This window comes from Cricetulus griseus, chromosome 2 (genome assembly GCF_003668045.3).
Source record: "Cricetulus griseus strain 17A/GY chromosome 2, alternate assembly CriGri-PICRH-1.0, whole genome shotgun sequence".
Taxonomy (NCBI): Eukaryota; Metazoa; Chordata; class Mammalia; order Rodentia; family Cricetidae; genus Cricetulus; species Cricetulus griseus.
The window spans coordinates 52646617-52670729 of NC_048595.1; the positions used below are offsets into that span (position 1 = coordinate 52646617).

The following is a 24113-nucleotide window of genomic DNA, read 5'->3' on the forward strand; positions in this document are numbered from 1 at the left end:
TAAAAACACCAAAAACTGTCTCAGTTCAAAGGATTTTCAGACCACCTGTGGCTTCCAAGAAGACTAAACATTGTCAAAAATAATCTTCAGATCTTGTCACTCACGTCAATTGAATTTTGACCAGTCACAAAAAAAAGTAGTGTAGAAACAAATTTAATATCAGTCATCATTATCTATGGACTCCTTCATCTTGTTGTCTTGTACATCTTTGGTACAATGATGACTTGACACAACTACAAAGGCAATGTTGATCCACTTGTATTTCTTTGTTAACTGACCCACTGTCTTAGTTACTCTCCTTGTGGCTGTGATAAAATATCCTAGCAAAGTCAAGGAAGGAAGAGCTTATTTTAGCTCACAGTTAGAGGGTAGAGACCATAGACCATCATGGCAGGTAAGTTACAGCAACAAGAGCTTGAGGCAGCTGGTTACATTGCATCCATGGTCAAGAAGTAGGGAATTATGATGAATGCTTGTTCTTGGTTCACTTTCTTCTTTTATAGATTCAAGGATCCCACTCGGGGAATTGTGCTACCCACAATGATGGGGTCTTCCCACCTCATTTTTGGGAGGGTGGGTTTGAGGCAGGGTTTCTCTGTAGCTTTGGAGGCTGTCCTGGAACTAGCTCTTGTAGACCAGGTTGGTCTCAAACTCACAGAGATCCGACTGCCTCTGCCTCCTGAGTGCTGGGATTAAAGGTGTGTGTCACGACCACCTGGCCTTCCCACCTCATTTAATCTAATAAAGATAATCTCTCATTTATCCTTTGAGACCCCATCCCTCAGGTTACTCTAGATCTCATCATGTTGACAATTAGCTAATCACATCTTCCCATTTCCTGAGCAAGCTATCCACTCACCATGACTACACAAACTCAGATCTTGAACATGTAACCTCAGTTTAACACTTTTAGAGAACTTCCAAAATTCTCCTTTGAACATGTGTTAGGATGTCAGATTCCTTAGCCATCTTCTACAGTTTCTCAGTCACACTTTTCATATTTCATTGTTTCTATATCTCTGTCCTAAAACAGTCCAACTATTTCTACTACTACTGTATTGTTCTCTACCTTCAATGCAACAGTATATTTCTGACCAATATTATTTAATTGACTTTCACTTTTGAATACATTAATCACTGTGTGTTCTAGGTACCAATCACAACAATTTTAATTTCCTCATTTACCAAGAAGTTAATGAAAGACAAATGCCATCAAAATTCTGTGACACAGGTAGGGGTAGCCATTACTTGAACATAGAACCAATGGACATAGACAGATACCAATGTAGCTCCTCTAAAAGTGGTCCAAAGAGATTCTGTAAATGTTGGATATTGGTCAGCATGTAGGTCTGACAAAGAAGAGAAGAAGAGAAGATAAAATGATGATCTGGGTCAAATGGACAGTGTGAATCATCTACAGAATAAGGATTTAGAGAGAAAATGACCACTAAAGGGTTTTAAGTCAACTATAGAATAAAAAGTATGATCTTGTGTATGAAGGATCTTTCCAAGGAGTTTATATTTTACTCTATGAAACCATTGTAACCACCAAAGCATTTTAAATGTGCAAATAATATGATCATATTTGAGCTTTCAGAGAGACATTTTAATATAATTTGCAGAATCTTTCAAACAAGCAAAACTGAAAGGAGAGCCTTGTAGGATATTGCTCCAGTAATACAGAAAGCAATGATGATGCTTCAAGTAAGACACTAAAAAGAAGATGGAGACACTAGGAAAGACAAAGAAGGTTTTGGTGTGTCATTGAATATGAGCCAAAACTAGCTCCAAATTCACCAATTTGTTGTATGACAATGTTATTCACTAAGATACAAAACTAAACAGGCGTAATGTGAAGGAGTACAGTAAGGACTGATGGATGTGTTTATCTGGGTAGTAAGACTGAAATTGCACAATGATTTGAAACCCTTCAAGATGGATTGGACATCATGGGAGCAGTTTAGACCACTCCAGGACATACAGAAGACTGAGACAGTAAGCAGATTGAAGAAGGCACTCCATATGGAGTATCTAGCCAAGAGAAGCCAGTGAAAAGATTAAATATGATCAAATGAGATATTGGAGCACTCAAGAAAGGAATGAAAGAGAATTTGGAGGAGCAGAGCATGGCCACCCAGTTCCATGCTGCAAATATATCACCTTTCAATAGGACTAAATCTGTTAACTGGAAACCCATAGAGATTCCTTGTAACTGGTAATAATAGCTAATTCAAGTAATACTGTAAAACATAATGGGAAAAAATTCATGATGGAACCAGTGACTATGTGCCAATTTTTGAGACATTATTAACATGAATAATCACGTTGTCTGTCACATAATAGATAGTATAGTTTATTGACTTACTTTAAAAAAATTACTTACTACTAATTGAAACGATTTCCTCATTGAGAGAAGAAAATTAAACATTTCTTGCCAGGGGTGATCAGCGTGAATATTTACACTTTTAAGGATTTTAATGGTAATCATGAGTAACACTGTCTTAATTAATGTTTCTGGTGGATATTTTCATTGCTTCTCATGACTGTCAGTCAGTTTTTGCAGCCATCAGTCAGTCTGTGTCTAGGTACCATGATGTACTCTTTCTAATCTGATATTCATTTTAGCCTACAGCAAAACTGAATATTGACAGAATGATCTATTTTGAGAATAGACTTTCAATATAGGTGTCCAAAAACATATCCATATCCTCTAATCATGAGAATAATCAGTTTTTACTTACTAATAAAACTGGCAAAATGTGTGATCAGTTTCTCTATCTCTTTGCTTTTTTTTTTCTAAGCCCTCCCCACACACATCCCATTAGCATTCATCCTTTACTTGGATCCTTTATTTCCCAAGACTGCTAAGCAATAGTGGTAAGAAAATGAATGACTAAAGGACCATCTCACCCTGGAAAAGATGTTATCTCTCAAGGAATCTCAGAAGGCAATAGGTTTTCTGCCCTGCCAGGAAAAGGCATACAACTATAGCAAAAGGGGCAACACCAAAATACCGTTAGAAGTAGCTCTGAAATTTTTGTCATCTATTATTTGTATCTTCTTGTCCTCTGCCCAGCATTCTCCTCAACTCCTTATGCTTTTGATAAACTCTGTTTTGTTTGTTTTTTAATGTTTCAATATAATCTGCTTTTATTTTCTTCTACAAGTCCCTCTGACTCTAATTTTTCTACACCTAGAAAGTAGCAGGCAAGTTTGAAAACCTCAGAAAGACAAGTAAAGACTAGCATTTGGCCTCTGCTTGCTTGCTTGCCTACTGTGTGCTGATAATAAAGCCAAGACCTTACCTAAGTTAAGAAAATGTTACAGAGCTAAGCCCTTGACATTGTTTTATAACGTAGATTCCATTATTGTTTGACTATGTTTATACTAACAGATCTGTAGATAATTGCTATTAAAAAGAAGGTAGAACCCCATGTAAGACTACCCAGGGAGGCACCTTTGTGGTATAGGACAAAAATGGGAAGGTGGGCAAGAGTCTGTTACTATGTTTCCTGTGGAATGAATGAGCAAAGCAAGGTAAGCAAGCTCAAGATTGGCTGGTTTGAATAACTCCCTTGAACTCTGAAACTTTGAAGGCGGTCCCTGGCTTCCTGGTCCCTTGTCCCAGGATGAAAAGTCAAAGGAATAGTGGAGTGACTCCTGAGGGTATTTATAAAGCCTTTTGTCTAATTGGATTGCTCCCATTCAGCTGAGTTTTCTACTCTCTCTGGTAATTAGCTAACCTAAGAAGGGCAAGATTGTAATGGTTAGTGTTAGTTGTGAGTTGATAGAATCTACAGTTTGGGAGATGGGCTTTTTGCCAGGTCCCCTAGGATTATCTCGGTTCTGTTAATTGGTGAAGGAATATCCACCTTAACTGTAGGTGAGACCCTTCCCTGGACTGGGGATTCCAGACTATAGGAAACAGAGAGAGCAAGCAAAATACTAGCGTGTTTTTCTTGCTCTTTGCTCTGAACTATAGATGCAATCTGACCAGCTGTTATATGTTCCTACTGCCTTGATGCCACCAAGAACTGTCGAACTGAGTCAGTTTAAGTCCGTTATCCCTTAAATTGCTTTAGTCACACAAATTTCTCACAACAGGAAAAGAAACTAGGACAACGGCATTAACCATGAATGCAGAACACTGTTTTTACAAGCCAAAGTATATGATACACAAATGTTTCTCAATTTATCAACATTTAAAAAGGCAGATTCTTCCTAGGCCTTATGTGGATTGCCAAAAATGTAAGCTCAGTAATAGAAAACCTAGTGGCTTCTGAAAAACTATAACTGTCTGTAAACTAAACAGAAGTTTGTTAACCATAAGTACTGAGCTGAAAAGGCTTGTGCTGAAGGATACCTCAATGACAGAATGTGCTTCTAAGCAATGGCTCCTTATTAGAGTCATATGGGCTATAATAGTGAGAAGAAAGCCAAATATTTGTTCCGTTTTACTAAAGCTTCAAATCCTTTCTGATTTCTAGGTCAGAGCTATATGTGGCAAGCATGGATTGTATCTAACCTTGAGCCAACTGGAAACATTTCTTAACCACCAAGATTTGGGTTACCAAGGTGAAATAAAGTAAGTTGAATTTTGAGGTTTGTGCCCCACCAAAATGAAAATGTGGTAGGGTCCTAACTCTTAACATGATGATCCTGGGGCTGAGGTCTTGGAAGTTCATTATATTTAGATGAAGTTGGACCACCCTGAGAGAAGTAATATCTCTCCAAGAAAATAAGACACCAAAACATCCTTCTTCTCTCTACCATAAAAAGACATAACAAGAAGATGAGAGCTACTTCCAAGCCAGACTAAAACTTTTCATGAGTAAAAGACTACGTCTGATATTAGACACATTAGCCACTGTGCTGTGCTATTTGTGTAACTATGAAAACTCCTTATCCCTGTTGCCTTCTAATAGGATGCCAAGCACAGAGATCTGCCTTTAGAGAAAAGAAAATGCCCATGGGAACCAACCAATATTAATTGCTTGACAGCTGGGCTAAATAATGTTTTATTAAAAGCACAGGGAGCTGGCAAAATGGCCAGTTGGTAAAGGCCTTTATTACCAAGCCTGATGGCCTGACGTCCATCCCTGATAAAACGAGGAAGTTCCACATGGTAGAATGAGAGAGCCTGCTCTCAAAAGTCACCATCTGACCTCTACACATGCATGCACATATACACTAAGTAAATGTAATCTTTTGAAATATTTAAGAAAAAAAGTTCTCAGAAGTCATAAAAACACAGATCAAGAAACTGTTCCTTTCAGCTCATAGGAGCTACCATGACCTATGCTTGTCATTCCTCCTGAAACAGCCAAAGAGCAGGACCAAACAGATGAAATGTGTTTGCAGAGGTTGAGCATCATCATCAAACAATGATTACTAAGAAAGGAAAGCAGTGAGACTGTTTTAGCTTGTTGCATAGGAATGAGGAAAGATAACAGGCTAGAATCTAGAAATAGTTGGAAAAAGAGTTGGAGGTTAGGAAGAACAAAGAGGATACAGCATACCTTACCAAGATTACAGGACATATGTCCTCTGGGATGTCCTCTGGAGACATTAAAAAGTGGTCTTCAAAGCTTTTTATATGCACTGGCTTATTATGAAATTAGGAAACTTCTCATAGCCCTGGAAAGGAAAAGACAGAAAACCTCTTAGTTTGGGGCTCACAAAATCTGTGTAGGCTATACTAGTTACTTTATTTGGAATTCTAACTCCCACTCTTTCCCCTTTACCTGATTTCCTTTTTTTGCTCTATGAGCCTCCCAACTTATTTCAAGTGTTTCACATAAATATATATTCTATACTGAGTGTAAAAACCCATTAATCTCCAATAAGTGAAATAATAGTGATTTAGCATGGTATATTCATTGTGCTAAATAGTAAACTACAGTACCATAGGACAAGCAGATTCTTTATTCAGTTGTGTATCCCAAATGTCTAAAGCAGTAGCTATTATGATGATAAACATGCTTGAACTGAATTAGGACAGAAGTTATCTAAAAATAGTTCATCATCAAACTGAACAGTGCCTTTTCCAAACATCTCCACAAAATCTGGATCATGGTACTAAATGCTTCAACAGTACTTAGCCACCTTATTTCCTAGCACTCTTTAGAATTGTGGCTTTATTTTCGTGAATTCTTAATTAATGTCTATACAATGATCACCCTATAGCAAGAAACAGCTGTTTTCTTCACACTACATGGTTGCAGCATCTAACCTACAATGGGCTCAAGATAGGTACATAGCACGTATTTGATGAGCTTGATGAGTCATTAATTTAACAATATTTGCCAAGGACCAGCTATATACTATTATTCTGGACACTGGGAATACAGCTCCAAGAAAAACAGAGCCCCTTCCTCATGAAGGTATATTCTAGTTGGAATGAGAAATCAATTTAAAATATATGGTATAGCCAGGCAGTGGTGGCACATGTTTTTAATCCTAGTACTTGGGAGGCAGAGGCAGGCATATCTCTATAAGTTTGAGGCCAGCCTGGTCTACAGAGTGAGTTCCAGGACAGCCAGGGATTCACAGAGGAACTCAGTCTCAAAAAAAATCAAAATAAAATGAAATATATGGCATATCACAATGTCATAGGAACAATAAGGAAACATAAAATAGGCAAGGTTTTGCAAAGAGCAGTGAATTAAGTGAATGAGTTTGAGTCCAACCCAGAGATGAATTCCTATGGGCCAGTTTTGCACATGTGAATTTTCTTAGAGGTGGTTAAGCTACAAAAAGCAGAAAAATCAGTTAGGCACAGACTAGAAACCAAAAGGAGATTCTCAAAGTGGCTCTAGTCCAAAGGAAAAAAACTCAAGCACATAAGTTTACATTATACATAGGAAATAGTAAAGACTCCATTGATATTGTTGATTAATGACTAATTCAGATCCAGTGGTACAGAGATCTGGAATATAAGAACAGCTACTTGCTTTCTTTGACCTTAGACTATTCTGGGATTTCAAAAACATAAGAATCAGAGAAAAATGTGTTTATAAGAGATAAACCTATTTCATCTTTAAACCGTCATTGGCTAAAGCATCTTCTGTGAATTAAACCCAGCCCATTATGAGCTTTGTATGCAAACCTACATCCTTAAGAGATTAAGGATGCAATTTAGACACACATTTTAGGAGCTGAATGCTTGAATCATTATCTTAGTACATATTGTCCATTAATCTGCGTTCAATTGGAAAGCCATTTGGAATGTGGCTGTCTGCTAATTAGCAGGATTCTAGTGCTGAGCTGCTTCCTGATTAAATGTCCTTTAGAATCAATAAAACATCAGGAGGGATTGTGGTGATGTAGGATTAGCCCCATCTAGCCAAATAAAATGAGTCAAGTTCCCTTTTTAAACTAGCATGTTGTAAGAGCTGACAAGAGAGGCAATGTTACTAACCCTGAAACAAAATTGTGGATTTTTCATTGTTGTTGTTATTGCTTCTTAAATAAATTTTTAAATTCTGAAATTTCATTTTTATTTTCCCATATTCCTAACAATCAGCAGACACATTGGTGAATGACTGCCAGGATAAGGCGATTGTGAGGAAGACTCGATTATGATTTCTAATCTCCACTCTGAATCACCCTTATGTAAAATGAGCTCAGGTTGTGTTGGATGGAAATTATATCCCTGTTCTTGGCCAGGGAGATGGAAGTCAGAATTCACATTTAATGTTTCTATGTGACTTTGTAATAAATGGTAATTAAAGAGGGCAGAGCAAGAACAGGAGGCAATCTAATACTCTAAAATTATATTGGCAAAATTAAATGCTTCAAACCAGTTTAGAACACACGTGCACAAGCCAAATTGTGTTGGGGGAGGAGATAAATAATGAAGCTGCTATGGGGGCTTCCTGAATAGAGTAGAGCAATTGCCATAGCCACAAGTAGGACTTACCATACACATCTGGCCCATTATTGAAAGTAGAGTTGGGTTGGAAAGGACATTTTGCTAATCCTGGAAACAAGTAGAGGATTTTATGAGATCAAGGAAACATAAGGTCTTATTCAGCAGTTGCTGGTTAAAGGGAATAGGAAAAGTGTTACACAAATAACTATTAGAGATATGCTATGGTCTGTTCATTGGCTCAGTGTAGGATAGCAAATTCAGTTTCCCATTCTACATTAGCATTGATGACAATGATAATAAAGTTGTTACTGTTCATAGAGAACATTTGTAGAACTTAAACAATTCCAAGCAATATTTCAAGTGTTCTGTTAAATATTAATGTTTCTAATTCCTGCAAACAGCTCCATGTGGTAGGTACTATTTTATTTGTCAAATGAGGAAATGGAGATATCGAGAGCCCCAAATTTAATGTCCCTGACAGATAAATTCATCAGGAGGGCTAAGTAGAAGAAGATATCCCAGTTCTTGTCTGGGCCATAACCACCACACTGTAGAATCAACTAAAGAAATTTTACAGAGCTGGTAAGAAAGAGCCCTGTGTATACAAATTTAAAGAATTCACAATGATCTAAGCTAAATTTAGGAAATAATGTACCCATGTGTTTGTGTATTACAATGACAATTTGTATTATAAAAACAAACAAAATTTGTAAAAGATCTTTAATAAAAAAATAACAGAAAGGGGACAATTAGTTGCTAAGGGATAAAAATCAGACTGACCTCAGATTTCTATAATAGTAAATATTAGTAGACACTGAAAGAATGTCCATAATTTCAAAGTGGAAAACACAGATGTGAAACCAAGTTGTATGACCTACTCCCTTGTAAATCTGAAGTGGGTTGAAAAGGGTATAGTATTAATTGATACCATTAACCTGTGTCTCAGGGTAGTAGTTTACATGTCTTACATAATGGTTGTTGCCATGAGATGAAATGATGAATAAAAGGTACCAAGAACACTCTCTGAAATATATGTTAAGTGGAAAATACAATTGAATTTGGAACTTGTTGTTGGTGTTTGAGAGTGTTACATAGCACATGCTGCTCTGGAATTCGCTTCTGTATCTGAGGATAACCTCTAACTCCTGATGATTTGTCCCTACCTCTCAAGGTTTGTCATCACAGGTACACTACACTATGCTCCCTAGAAATTGAACTCAGGGTGTGATGCCTGCTAAGCAAGCACTCTACCCACTTAGCTACACCCCAAGCCTGGAATTGGAATGTGAAACCAAGTCTTTCTGAATCTAAAATTGGGGTCACGGTATTTGTCCCCTAGCTGGAAGGTAAAGCTTAGCACATATTTTTGTTATTATAGTTACTAGTGTATTACAGTGGGAACCTATTCTTACATTTGAGTTAAATAGTTCTTTGAAGGTCTAGAAATGTAAGAGACATAGAAATGGGAAATATTTAGTAAAATAATCTTAAGAAATGTATTGATCACACATGTCCTATATGATGTTTTATGTTAGACAATGTCCAAGTTGGATATTTAGAACTATTTGCCATATTCTCCTCCCCCTACTGTCAGGACATAATCAAGAAAAAGTGGAAAACTTTATAGCAGTGTTTTATCTCAGGCCTTGTCTCACACATTTTCTCTGTTTATGTATTCATTACTCATCAATGTGTGTGTGTGTGTGTGTGTGTGTGTGCGCGCGCGAGCACGCGCGCGCACACGCGTTCACGCACGTGCTCACACATCCATGCCTGTAAAGATGAAAGGAAAACTTTTGGGAATCAATTCTCTTCTTCCACAGAGGGACCTTGGGATCAAATTCAAGTTATCAGGCTCATACATCAAGGTCCTTTATTGACTGAGCCATCTCTCTGGCCCTTCTCTTCTCTTTGGTATCTGAAAGAACATGGCTTGAAATTTCCTGAAAACACTGAAAAATAAATGGAATGTAGTCTGTGACTATCTGTAGATTAGGCTATTGGTTGTATTTTATTGTCAAAAGTTTGGAAAAATGGTCTATGCATATGCCTGATCTAATAATATCTAAAACTAGAAGCAGTGAAGAAAATTAAAATATAAATCCGCTGGAGTCTCTTCCAGATTGAAGCCAATACCAATAATACAATGTTTGTATTATTATTACTCCATGAGAGCTTCCTCTCCTTCAGCTCTTCTTTACCATCCTAGGCCTCTTACACAGTCATCTGGTTTTCTGATTGCATTTTTTCACATCATGGCTTATCTCTTTCTTACATGGAGCTCTGGAAGCTACATGTTCAAATCTCCTGTCAGAATACACATGCTGATCAAAGAATGCTTCTGACTTGTGACCCATGTATAGGAAAAGGTTTATGAGGTATAAGAAAAACAAACTGACTTTCATAGTTAACATACCACTACTATTTGAAGAGAATAAAATTATATGACATTGGAACTCCTTGAGAAAACCCAAGACACATTTTTGCCAACTTCCTCTCCATCTCAGTTGGTTTTCTGATGGGTGACCTAGAAAACAAACTTCTCTCCTTTCACAGTCTAGGACTGATGGCCTAAGTCCTCTTTCTGTAACTCTAGGGCTCCTAATTCCCTGTACCAAAGTCTTTTCTATGGACATACCTAAAGTAATTTCTGTTTCCTACACTTATAGCAAAACTCCTTTCAGTATTGTTGCCAACCAGTAAAACTCAGCTTTGCTGCTCATGCTTCAGAGGTAATGGAAGCATTACTACTCATCACTCAGAGCCTATCTTTTTCTTACACAGGTGGCAGAATTTTGTTAAGTGGCTGAACAGGGCTTCTTCTGCTTTGTTGTGTGATATGACTGTAGGTGAGTACTGTTCTTTCTTTGTTCCTCAGCAAACCTAACTGGATTTCATCTCATTTATCCCAAAAATATCCATCCAAGAAAATATCGGACTAAAATTTTCCTTTAAAACTATTCTCTTACGTTAATTGTATGAATAAAGGTGTGATTCTTCAAGCTCCATATTCCACTTTCTGTGGTAACCCTTAGGTATGAATCTAGCACAGGAAGTTGGTATTGGCTTAAATTTCAGATGCAATCTCTTTAAAATACCAGTCCTTCATGTTAGCATCTATTTGGCTAATAAATTACCAAATATCATATACAAATATAGATATCAAATAGACATATATATGTGTGTAGATATGATTAGTTCAGTAACTTATGAATGTCCTAAAATTAGAAGCAAGGAAAAGATCCTTCTGGGATCATTTAACTAAACTATAATTTAACTGTCGGATTAAATTGTGCAGTTTTAAAACAACACAACTGAGCTGCTGCACCAGGATTTCCATGGCATATCATTAGGTGAGATTTTAAAGATGAATATGGCCAAATATTTAGCAATTAGCAGGTTTAAATATGACAGGTGAAAATATATGCATTTATATTAATATGTTGCTATTATTTCTCTACTTAAACATCAACTAACTACTGTGAATCACCGTGTAAGCCACCCAGTGTGTATGGTAGGGTGTGCCATTGAGTGAATATATCAATCTATATCCACGTGAGTGGGGGAAACATGAAAATAGGTACAGGGCATTAGTAATGTAATTAGTCATGATTCTTATCAGAGGCTGGAAAAGTTGAGAAAAATATGAAGAATGCCTCATGATCCTGGCCTCTATAACAAATTCTTACAATCTTGGGACTTAAAAGTAGAAAAGGTTTAAAAAAAAAGGTTAAAAAAGGTTTTGTCTACTGATTATGTTACTTAATTGTGACTTCTTAGGAGGCCTCAGGCATAGTCTCCAGTGACTTTCATCATTCTTACCTGTGAGTTTGGGTCTAGTCATGTTACGACACTTATCAGGAATTGTTTGTGTGTCTGATTCCTGGTTTCACAACTAGAATGCATACTGCATCAGAAGAAAGCTTGTCTTGTTCACCATTGCTGTGTCCTTCGCAAGACAATGCCAGATTCTGTTACTCACTTGACTGGTGTGTTCTCCATGAATGATGAACAAGTCAGAATCAGACTTACATTGACCTCTGGTATTAGCAGACAACTGAAATTTTCATCTTCTTAGTTAGTTCATCTGTTAAATAGAGATAATTTCCAGCCTGCAGAATTATTCTTTAGGTTATGTGGGAAATGTCTGCCATTGATAAACAGTTGAGTATGTTAGTTTGCTGATCACACAAGCTTCATTCATTAGAACCCATAAATCCAAAAGCTATCACTTCAGTCAAATGCCCTCAACTTTGTTTCATTTTCAAATCCCTAGAAAATACTTTGTAAAAGTATTGTGCTGGGTTCTCCTGGACTGAAGTCAGGATTTAGTTGGTCTTGTAAGTCATTTGCACACTGGTCATTGTTAAAGCTCCCCAGGTTGGCCTAATATACAACCAGCACCAAAGAGCACTGAATTCAATAGTCAGTGGGAACAAACAGGAGAGATGACTAAATAAACAGTACAATCTCCCAGCAGCCTTATACAAATCCTGCTCCTTCATGCTTGAAAACTTCTAGTAGAAGCCAGCAGGTTTTACCTCCCCCAGTGCAAACCTTCCACTGGCTGGTGGTTCTCATTTATCCTTCCTGGTGTGTTAGGGAGAAGAAGAAAAAGAGAACTCCAGCACAGGATGCTCAAACAATGTTTACATGTGCAAGCGATTACCTTTGTATATGCCATCAGATATGGCAAAGGAAAGGGTAAACATAGAAGAAACTGAGGAGACTTTTTGTATATTCTCCTAAGGAAACTCTGAAAGACTCAGACAGCAAGGAAGAGCTTGGCAGAGAAAGTCAAGATTCTAGGTCTTCTTCTAAAAAAGTGACATGTATTAACTGATGCCCAGGAAAATGCTTGGCATGCTGTATTGTAAATCCTTTTCTCTGTGAGGCAAAGAAAGTTGCCTAAAGTTAAACATCTTCCCCTTTGAGTATTTTTGCATACATGATTTTAACCTCACGGTATTACTGCAAGTTCCTGGAATTTCACAAATGAAATAACTGGTCCAAAAGTTCACAGTTGGTAGAAGAAAAATACAGGGTTAGTGTTTAGAACTGTCTGTAGATCCCTGCCTGTATGCCATACAGGGCTGCTAGAGTCCCTTTAGCTGTCCATCTCTGCTTCAGAGTAAGCTAGGCATTTTCCTCTTGCAGTAAAGAGCAAATTCTTTTCTTTCACAAATGTGGTGGAGTCAGCAGATCTCAGTGTGAGTAGGTGTTCATGGGTTCCCATGGTCACTTAAATTCTCAACAGTTTAATTCAGATTTGCCTCAAAGGGACTACCATCACAATCTTCAATGAGCAGCTCTTATAAAGAAAACATTTAATTGGGTGGCTTACAGTTGAGAGGTTCAGTCCATTATCATCATAGTGGGACATGGCAGCATGCAGGCAGACATGGTGCTGGAGAAGAAGCTGCGAATTCTGTCTTTTTTTTTTTTTCTTGTTTTTGAATTCTACATCTTTATCTGCAGGCAACAGGAAATGAACTGAGATTGTGAGCATGGCCGGAGCATATATAAGACCTCAAAACCTACTCCCACAGTGACATACTTCCTCCAACAAGGACATACCTACTCTACCAAAGCCATTTCTCTTAATAGTGCCACTCCCTGTGAGTTTATGGGGGGGAGATTACATTCAAACTACCACAGCACTGGATGAAATTTATTCTATGGCATCTGGGTTGGTTATGCGAGATAAAGAAATACAAAGACACATCAGTTAGTATTCAGGCATCTATACTGCCCTGTCGTTGGGCTTTTGACAGGGTTTGCCCTCAGCTGTAGCCACTCAGAACAGCATCTGTGTACATTCACTACATTCCCTTTTAAAAGGGGGCAGCCCAAACCCCCCTCTCTCTTCTCTTCTGCCACTTCTGTCTCCAGAAGCCAGTCTCCACTCTCCCTCACCCCCTCCACTTTCCATCAGTATAAAATCCCTCCACCCAAGGTCTGTTACATGGTGTCTTTCTGTCACATGCCACTATTAAAAATCACAACATCCCTGTTTTAAGAGGATTGGAAAAGGAATTGGAGGAAGGAACTACACATGTAGTGGCTTTATTTTCCACACTTCGTGTAAAAGTGCATAGCCAGTCATCTATGAGCAGGCACTGAAGAAGAACTGGGGAGATGGCTCAGTTGGTAAAGTGCTTGCTGTATAAACATGAGCACCTAAGTTTGACTCCCAACACCTGTGTAAAAAAGAAAAAAGTCAGACCCAGCAGGGCACAGCATGACTGTATCCACAGGACTGGGAACGCAGAGACAAAGAGCACTCTGGAGCTTGCAGTCTAGCTAATTGGTGAGCTCTAGATTCTGTGAGATACCCTGTCTCAAAAGTATAAGATGGAGAGTGACTCAGGAAGATGCAGGCCTCTGGCCACCACACTCACATTTACTCATGTTCATAGTGCATCCACACACACACACACACACACACATATATATATATACATATATATATATATACATATATATATATATACATGTAAACCAATGTATACTATACATATGTGAACAAAAGCATACAAAAAGTAATTGAACTAGAGAATTCATAATGATCCCAAGAGGCAATGCTAATAGAATATTGCTAACGCGATTTAAGTCTGTTGTGGAAATTTAGGAAACATTCTTCATTTTTTAAAAAACAATTATTGAACACTTGGTATGTTCTAGGTAGTTCCATTTAATCCTAGCAGTTCCCAGTCTCCCAAAGTGTCCTCCCTCTGTCTCAGAAGCACAGAGAAGAGGAGTAGGTTGCTCAATTCATGCATCTGATTAAGTAGGCAGGATCTAAATCCAAGGCTTCTAGCCTCAGAACTGATAGTGTTGCACACTGTGTTATATTGCCTCCTTCCAACTTGTTTCTTTTGGCTCGTTTTTATTAAAAATAGTGGGACCCAACTGAAAACTAATGTATGCTGTTAGTGACCTATTTACATTTCAGTATGTGATAGTCATAGTCCATAAGATCCACCCTTGGCTGGGGAAGACTGGGCAGAAGAAGGCTGGCTGTTCTGCATCGAAAGTGAGTTTGCTTTATCCTGAAAGGCAGCAGTCTCCAGTCTGGCGCTGGGAGGTGCTCACACATCTCATGAGAAAGGGGGTACAGTGTTTGTGTTCTAAGAGACGGTGTTGCAGGAAGACTCTGTCTGCTTCACTAAGCTGCACAGGCCTTTCTGTTTCAGGGCCTCCCACAGGTTATACTCTGGCTGATCCACGCCTCTGCTTCGCGGGCCCCATTGCCATGCCTTTGTACAAATGACACCTGCTCATCCCTCCAATCATCAGTTTGCTTCACTTCCTCCAGGAATATTCACTCCCCATGGCTTCTACTGCTTCTAAATAAATTTGAATGTTTTCCTATTTCTATATATTTCCTTTCTCTGGTATATTTGATTATTGTGTTTAAATAACTTGTTTGAGAAACTATTTAACACTCCCTCCCTATTTTGAAATCCACAAGGTAGAAACCTGTCCTTTTATCCAACAAGTGTCCCCATTGCCTGACACAATGCAAACCACCCAGCACAAGCACAGCCGCAGTGTTGCCCTTGACTCCTGTATGTATGTGCTAAATATATATACCAAATTCAACCCATCTCTCTCTCTTTTTCTTGTTTAGGAAAGAATGAAAAGAAAACTCCAGGGGACTTGGTTGAAATCCCTGAGAGACCCCAAAGCAAAACTGACCATGTGGTATGCAGCTGGGCATGTAGAGCTCTTGGGAGGGCCTTGAGGACCCTGACCCCATCCTTCCACCTCTTGCTGGGCTGGAAGCCTACCCTCCTCTATGGAGCCTTTATTTCTCCCTACACTTGATGTCAGACTGCCTTTAGCACCTGCTTCACATAGAAGAGGGAGGCAGACTAACTCCTAGAATATGATTGAACTACCATCCTCCTTAGCTCTTGCTCAGTGATGTGCTTGCCATGTGCCCCAAGCAAGTTTTCTTGTAGCAAGTGTACAGGTGAGCTTACAAAGCTTGTGACCACCAACTGTCATCAGACTAAAGGGTGGTCAGAAGACCATTTTAATATCTTAACTCCAGTTTCCAGAACATGAGGTTGAACTTTCCTCAAGGAATCACTTTTTAAAACATAACAAGTTCTCTGATTTAAAAAGAATAACAAGGAAGTAGAAAAAGAATATCTAGCAAATGGTTAAAAATCCATCTTAATAGCCTCAGCATTTAGGCAGGAGATTTTGAAGAATTGAAAAGCAGCATGCGTTTTCCTATTGTTGTTGTTTTGAAAGGTCCAGATTAGAACACAATTTGTGTTAAAATGATGTGAGGCCCCTTTATGCACTTCACACATGGAAATATTTTAGAAAACAGTATCCATTTTGGCAAGCATCTTGCCATGCAAAAATCAACCACAAATGCTTTTCTCCTTGAGTGTTAAGTCTGTTGTGAATACGATTATAAAAAAAAATACATTTTGCTCTTTTATTTTGCCTCCTGTTGAAGCATTCTTTTTTGCATTTCTGTAATAATTGACTCTTCTCGAATCCTTGTATAAGCAGTCTTTATTGCCCTACTCTTTAAAAAGGAGATGAAGCAGGGGGTTGATAAAACAACTTTGTTATGATACCAGAAAAATAATTCATCCATATATCCATTCATTCATTCATTTATCCATTCATTCTTTCATGGCCTTGAGGATAAATCAATAGCTATCTCTATGGCAATAGATACTTAGACCAATATAGTTAGTATTCAGTGGTGAGTGCCTGGACAGGCAAAGGGGTGACAAAGAATAAACTCTTTCCAATCCTGGGCTGTAAGGGAAGGCAGTACAAAAAGTAGGATATGAGATGTGTCTTGCAAGTTTTATAGGAGTCCTATCATTCCAGGCACAAGCATCAAAAGGGGCTTCTGTAACTAATGAAATGAAATGAAATTATAAAGAGATAAAGACAAAAGACATCTCCAGTTGTCAGGCTTTATGTTCCTGGAGAAAACAATGCCAATGTAAGTCTGAAAGGGATAAGTGGAGAATTAAGCAAAAAGAACATTAATGTCCCTTGGCCTAAGCAAGGAATTTGGGACAGAAATGTGATATAGGGTATCTTAGTTACTTGCTCCTTTACTGAGCCTAATGTGGGTTCACACAAGTCTCTACAGAGAGTGAGAAAGTATCCAAACAAATTAAAAATAAATAAACAAAAGTGATAAAAACATCTACGACTTCTCTAAAGCTTCCACCATTTCTAAATTTTCCCAAAGCTCTAAAACAGTATAAGAACTATTATTTTGTTTTTCTACATAAAAATTTTCTTTGTCGCAAACTTAATTTTATCAAAACAGAATTATTTTATATTCATTCTGAAAATTTACCAGTTGCCTGTCAACTGTGTCAGTGCAATTTCACACAGTGATCTAGTATTTCAAACAAAAAATTCTTCACATTCCCTGGGAGCAACCTCATCCATGTCTGTTAGCCAACTCAGAGACAAGCTTGTTACAGCCGCTCTTCTGCAGGAGTCTGGGCTGTTCACCACTTACACATGACAAGTTCTACATTAGGGAAAAGACTGCAAAGCTTCAAATAGTTAAAGGTTAAGGAACTGCAGATGGTACAAATCAGAAGTATTGTTTTATGGTTAGTTATGAACATTTTATAATGCAATACACAGAACCAACTATACTAGCTTAATTAACTGGAGAATAGGAAATTTTACTGTGTTAACTATGGACAGAGTGTAATGTGAACTAAACCAAGAAGTCAAACATGGTCAAGCTTTCTTCTTTACTATGAGATTCATGTTCCTTCTCCCTCTCTGCTGAACAATAGGTGTACTTCTTGTCTTGCATTGGATGCCCAGCCTCAACCCACTCAAAAAGAACATGATGTTTCTTCCTATATGTACTGGATAGGCAGGAGGCTGATCAGGCCACAGACATTCACCCCTTCTACACAAAGATGCTATCAGGATGTCTTAGTTGGCACTATGGGGTCTCACTTGTCTATTTCATCATAAAAGCATTTTTTGTTCTGTAGTGGGCATGAAACTAGGATATTGAAGTGAGCTAAGCATCACCTCTATGCCCTGCTTATAATTTTGGGTCTTGTGTGAGGCCTATCCTATCTTATAAGTCTTTCCTCATTTCTGAGCTTCTATTTTCTTTGTTAAAGTCAGAAAGAAACTTAGGTATTCTTTAACTTCAGCCCACAGGCCTAATGTAACATTATTATTGTGCCAGTCACTCATTCACCACAAACCACTGAGGAAACAGTGGCTTTTCCTAGAAGCACATTCCGTGGAGATTCCTCTAGTGCCCTTAGAGAAGGACATCAGATCTGTCAGCCAGGTCCCAAGTCCTTTGCTTGTTTCAAAGAAGAAAACTGGACAAAAGTGATGATGTCATCTTTTCCAAAGAAAGAAAAAACATGCCATGTTTGCACTCAGCAAAAACTTGGCAGGTAGAGCCTTGTGCTGCCCAATATGTGAGACTCTTCCTTGTTTTCCAAAGGCAGACCTTGCAATAAATCCTTCTGCTTGTGTGGCCTCATCTATGGCCAAGAGTCTGGAGAAGTTCTGAGTGGTGAATGTGTGCCAGTGAGATGCTTATGTTGTTTTGGTAGAAAACTCCAAAAGAGAATCTGTGTACAGAAAAGCCTACCGCTATGACTTCAGCCTCACAAGTTCCTGTAAATTCCTTTAAGAACAGGCCAGACTCCCAACCTGTTTTGAGTACAGACATGGGGAAGGAGACTGAACCATCTGAGCTGTGGATAGACAGGTTCAGGAAGATGGAGAGGGCCCTCTACTCGTGTGACCTGAGAAACACAGGTAAAGTATGAATTCTAAAGGCTACTCGCCTCTCTCTGTGTTCTAGCCTACAAATGGCATCATTATTTCTTATCCCCACATCCCCTCTTCCACCAGTCTGACAAATGCTTCATTTGTGTAATTCCCATAACTCTCTTCAGCTTCCAAGACAAACTGCAAACTACTTAGCAAGTCAAAATCTAGTGTCTGCAGACCTGAACTGTCTTTTCTACCATTCTATTTTTGGAATTCCTCACACAGTCATAATGGGTCACTTGCCTTTCCTCAGATATGCCTTCCTTTCCCATTTGTCTGAGTCTTCTGTCTGTCTGGTCTCCTCCTCCACAATATTATTGATACTGCAATCTAATCACTGTCTCTAAGACTTAAGATGAATCTAGGTCAGACTTCACCTGGCTTTTCCAGCTTCTTTAACATCTACCATCATATTTGATATCAAGTATTTTTAATTTGAAGGTTCATTGCCTTCTCACTAGTATATTATATTTTAACAGATTTTTTTAATTTGGAGAAAATAAATTATTTCATGGGTATAAATAACTAAATCCAACATGCAAGGTGACATATACTCTTAGATTGTGCCACGTGGACATTCATGGAAAGAAGAATCCTTTTATGGGATCAGCAAAGTCTTTATTAATGTTAAAATGATCACTAAAGATTGAAGACAAGCATGCCCCAGAGAAGCACTCATATGAAAATGGTGGTCTTCATTCTCTTTGTATTCTTTCTCCTGTTTTGAATTCCTAATACAAGTTTAGACCACATGAAATACAATAGTATAACATGCCAAGATTTTTAATAATTGTGTGAAGAGAAAGGAAGAAAAAGGAATTTAGAAAGAACTAAAAACTTTGCATACAAGATTAAACTAACTGAATAGTAAAATATTCATTAAAGGTGTTAATGACCCCAGAACTACGTTAGAGGCTAGACCAGGAAGAAAACCAGAAAGAACTAGGCATGGCTTCTGGCCTCAAGGACAGACTTCTAGGTAAGGGGCAGAGACTTGCAGTAGTTAACAGCATTAAAAAGGAAGAATTGGGAATTAAGTTGTCCAAAGGAAAGACATCATATGCTCAGTTATTATTAAATATGTGAATTAAGGAGAGGTGTTGGTGGGGAGTTGTGGTTGGTATGTGAAATGAAAAAAAAATAAAATCAATAAAATAATACTTCCTAAATCAATAAATATGAGAAATAGGTTATAATATACTATGTATTTCAAATAATCTGAAAAGAAAGAATTCTGGATAGTTTCCTAATAAGATGTTATAAATATTTGAGTTAAATATGCCAACTCTGATTAAATTATACAAAGTTTATTTTTAGCAGAGCATAACATGATGCTCCATAAATATATATCAATTGAAATTGCTAATATAAAGAGGAAAGAGACACGATATGAAAGGAACCTTAGAATATAGTGTGACCTGAAGTACTAGAGACAGTACTGGTGAGAGAGAGCCAGACCTGAAAAGTGATGTAAGGTGATGTTAACAAGTTATTCTAAGTAGAAACCATCTTCTGAAAATGTTAGGACTTGTACTGACTCATGACAGAGAAAAGGATGAACAAGGAAGACCTGGAAGTTAACATTAGGCCATTAGATGCATGGTGAAATTGAGACTCCACCATGAATCCTGTGAGCTAGGGTACTTCCTGCTTTACCAGAATCCATCAAAAGTTCAACCAGAGAAGGCCATCAGGAAAGCTGAGATGTATCACTTATGGAAGATTTCTCTGGAGCAGAAGAGAGATTAAAAGGTTATTGAAGTAACCCTGAGCCTAGCTATACACAGGATAGAAAGAAAAGGCATTCCTAAATAAAACATCAAGTCATGATAGTGGATCAAGTTTAGCTGGATCCTAAACTTAGTTACGGAAAAGAAAAAAAAAAAAAAAAAAAAACTCCCCAAAGATTTGGACCTTTCTCGTAGGAATGAAATGGTCTAAGGAAAAATGTAGTTTTGTTGACTTTGGGGACAGATTCTGATGGCTTTGCGATGCCTTTTTCATGCCCCCTTCACTGTTTATGCCTGTTTTCTCCGTTTCTATGAAGTTTGCTCGTTGCTCAACAGCCAAAGAATGTATCAGCCAGATCTGGGAACATCTACAACTCTTTAATGGGAAAGAGGATTAACTAAGGTCACGCTGTTGGTTCATTAGCCACAGCATTTTCACAGACCATGAAGGCCTTTTCTAGATGTGGAGCTGACAACACCTGCTCTGCCCACAGATGACTCACTGTTCTTTATTATGTGCAAGAAGCTAAGTAGGCCAGTGCATTCCCTCTCCAGGATCCAGGCAGACCATCCATCATTGAATCAGTGTCTCTGGGAACCTACTGAGCTTATTCTCAGTTGGGGGTTGTGAATAAAATAGCCTTGAAGAGAAGGAACATGGAATGACAAGTATTCTAATGAAAGAGCAAATGGTGTACTAAGAATTCACCCAGTGAACCAAAGTCTAAATAGAAAAATATAAAGCCAAAGGGGCAAAATGTCTTAAAGGACATTCTTTCCATGGGTCTGATTATTTCATGCTTTTCATCTCTAAATTTTCATATTAGCCAGAAGCTGAAGTGTCAGTGTCCTTCTTTGCAGAGGAAGGATATAAACTCAAAGTGATAGCATAGTGGCCAGTAGGAATGTAATCCATAATTCAAACCTAGGTTTTCTTGATGTCTTACTATAGCTAGTACCCAAGGAGAATGGGGTTTTGTCATTTTTGATCAGAATATCTAGATTCCAGCCCAGACTCTATCAGCGAATGTTCCCCATCATTAAGACTGCTCCTAAGGATGGTAGATGGTGCCTCCCACAATGAGGTGGATCTTCCTACATCAATTAACCATCCAAAAAATCCCAAAGACATGCCCATGGGCTAACTTGATCTAGAGAATTCCTAACTAAGACTCTTCCACAGTGATCCTAGTTTGTGTCAAGTTGAAAGTTAAAACCCAACAGATGCATCTTTAATACTTAAAGACATTGGAAAGATTTCTCGGAGTGGCACTTGATGGCATAGATTGCACAGTTCAAAGAACACAATTAGCAGATAATATGACCCATATTTAATCTCTTACCCTCATTTCATGTGATATAGTAGTTAATTTTGAGCATCCTTAAGCAACTTATTGAACAACTCTAGGACTCAGTTCATCCCTTTATGAAATGGATCATGGTAAAGACCAAACAAATCAATATTGTAAAATGCTTGGGATGGAGCTTGAGATATGGACTATTTTGTAGGAAAATATTCATTATTGTATTTATTATTCTACTTTGATTAATCTTTTCCATAACTTATCTTCCTCATGGTTTGGAGAACTTCCATAGGCAACAGATTTTTTTTCTGTATTATAAGTGCAGCATCTAACACATCTCAGCTTCCAATTCAGGCTTATGAACCAGTTAGTCATCATTACTGATACTGTGATCCACACTTACAATCCTTTCTGCAACTATCACCACCCAGCTTTCATGGAGAAAGCATGATGATATTGTCATCATTAAGGCATATGACATATGGGTGGCAGAATGCTTGCTATGCATCCACACTTCTATCACACAGGTTAGTTGGAGAAAGTCATAGGAAATGTGTATCAGGAAGGAGCAGTTTAACACCTACATATTTCAGAACATCCATAGTTACTTTGTTAAAAAAAAAAGAATATTTAAGAACTTTAACACACACACCACTTCTTTGAAAATTGGCACTTAAATGTCTGATATAAAGAATAAGCTTAAATTCTTTAGAACATATTTGTGGGTTTTTTTCAGATTTTTTTATTTGAATTAGAAACAAGATTGATTATTTACATGACTATCCCAATTCCCTTCTCCCTCCCGTCCTCCCCTATGACCCTCCCCACTAAAACCCTACCTATCACATATCCTTTCTTCTATTCTTCCCCTGACTCAACCTTTCTGCTCCTTCATTACCTCTTGTGTTACCTGAACCATCTGCTTTATTCTACTCCAAAGTCACCTCCTAAGAGCTGTAAGCCATGTCCAAAACTATAAATATCTTGTCAATTTTAATAACTTTAAAGTCTTAAAACATTAGTGTTTAGCATTTACCTACAATTTATTCAAGCTAACAGATATCTTTGCTTGATTCTCCATTCCTCAAGAAAAAAATTAAAAAAAAAACCTTGATCTACCAATGTCATCATAGGACTTCTGGAGAAGGAGAGAGCCGGGCGCCTCATCCACAACTACAATCTCATATTCAACTTGTACCTGAGTCCTCAGAGAATTGACCAGGCCTTGACAAGATTTGGTTCTGGAGAAAATGTAATCTTGAAGCCAGCACTGAGGTACTTAAAGGAGCTGTGAAAACAAGCATGCACTGGGAATGGATGTTTCTTTCATCTCCCCTTTACCTGGACTTATGTTTCTCCTCAGTCTGAGCACTGGGGTAGAGGCTTTGTTTGAGCTGAGGCAGATGTAGCTGTCCTAGTCACTTTTGACTTGGACTTGTATATGATGAGGAGCTGTTTACAATAATCAGCTTTCTCTTCTGATATAACAAGAGTCCAAGCACTTAAAGCTCCCTTCTGTTCTTACTGTGTTTATTATCCATGTGTTTGCTATTTTTCTACATTGATAACAAATTGTTTTTATGTCAAAAAGCATGTAGAATATCTGATGCAGAGTACACCTCAATAGGTCTTGCTGGGTTTGGTTTTGAGACAGAGTCTAAATATATAGTCCAGATCGTCCTTAAACTTGTAATCTTACTGCCTCAGCTTCCTGAGAGCTCCAATACATAATTTCCCATTAGGTAAATAGGTCCATATACCAGTCACTATTTTAGGAAGGATTTCCACTACAAGAAAAATAAAACTATTGACACCGAACAGGAAGCAGTATGATAATTTCAAGTTAGTATTTTCTGTGTAAGTGCAGCATCTTCTCCAGGGCAATGTGGGCAGTGTCTACAGGAATATATCTCAGAGTGCCCAAGAGAAGTTTCAAGGAAGTATGCCTGGGATTAGGCTGCAGGACCATGCTGTGCTCTCTCAGGGCAGGAATACCTGGTAGTTTCCACCAACCATGGAGTTCTATCTTGAACATATTCTCTGGTTCTTCCCTTCCTAAGTACAACAGAGATAGCCATAGGTTCACTGAAGACTTCAGAGATAAGATGTCCCCAGGACCATCACTAATGCAATCACTAATCCACTGATCTGGATGTTAGCCTTGAATATTATAGGGGATAAGTTGAATAAGTTGGGCCATGTCAGGGAACAATCTAAGGAAATGGCCTCTGAGAATGCCATATTGTCCATTTTTAGTGAGGTTTCTCATGACATCTCATGAACAAACTTTCAAGAACAAAAGCCCCTAGATCCTTTAAAATAACCTCTTTAGTTTTTACCAACTTAAATTCCGGAACCCCTAGATGTGCCTTATAAGTCAATGGA

General features: G+C 38.1%; 1 protein-coding gene across 1 annotated transcript in view; it reads left to right on the forward strand.

The window, feature by feature from the left end:
* Positions 1-24113, forward strand: part of CUNH1orf87 (chromosome unknown C1orf87 homolog) — a 64765-nt gene extending 40652 nt beyond the window's left edge. The window contains exons 7-11 of the mRNA XM_035439791.1: positions 4488-4585; positions 10658-10722; positions 15507-15580; positions 18472-18679; positions 22862-24113. Of these exons, the coding sequence (XP_035295682.1) occupies positions 4488-4585; positions 10658-10722; positions 15507-15580; positions 18472-18679; positions 22862-23022 (606 nt within the window). The 3' untranslated portion in view covers positions 23023-24113. The remainder of the gene's footprint in view (positions 1-4487; positions 4586-10657; positions 10723-15506; positions 15581-18471; positions 18680-22861) is intronic.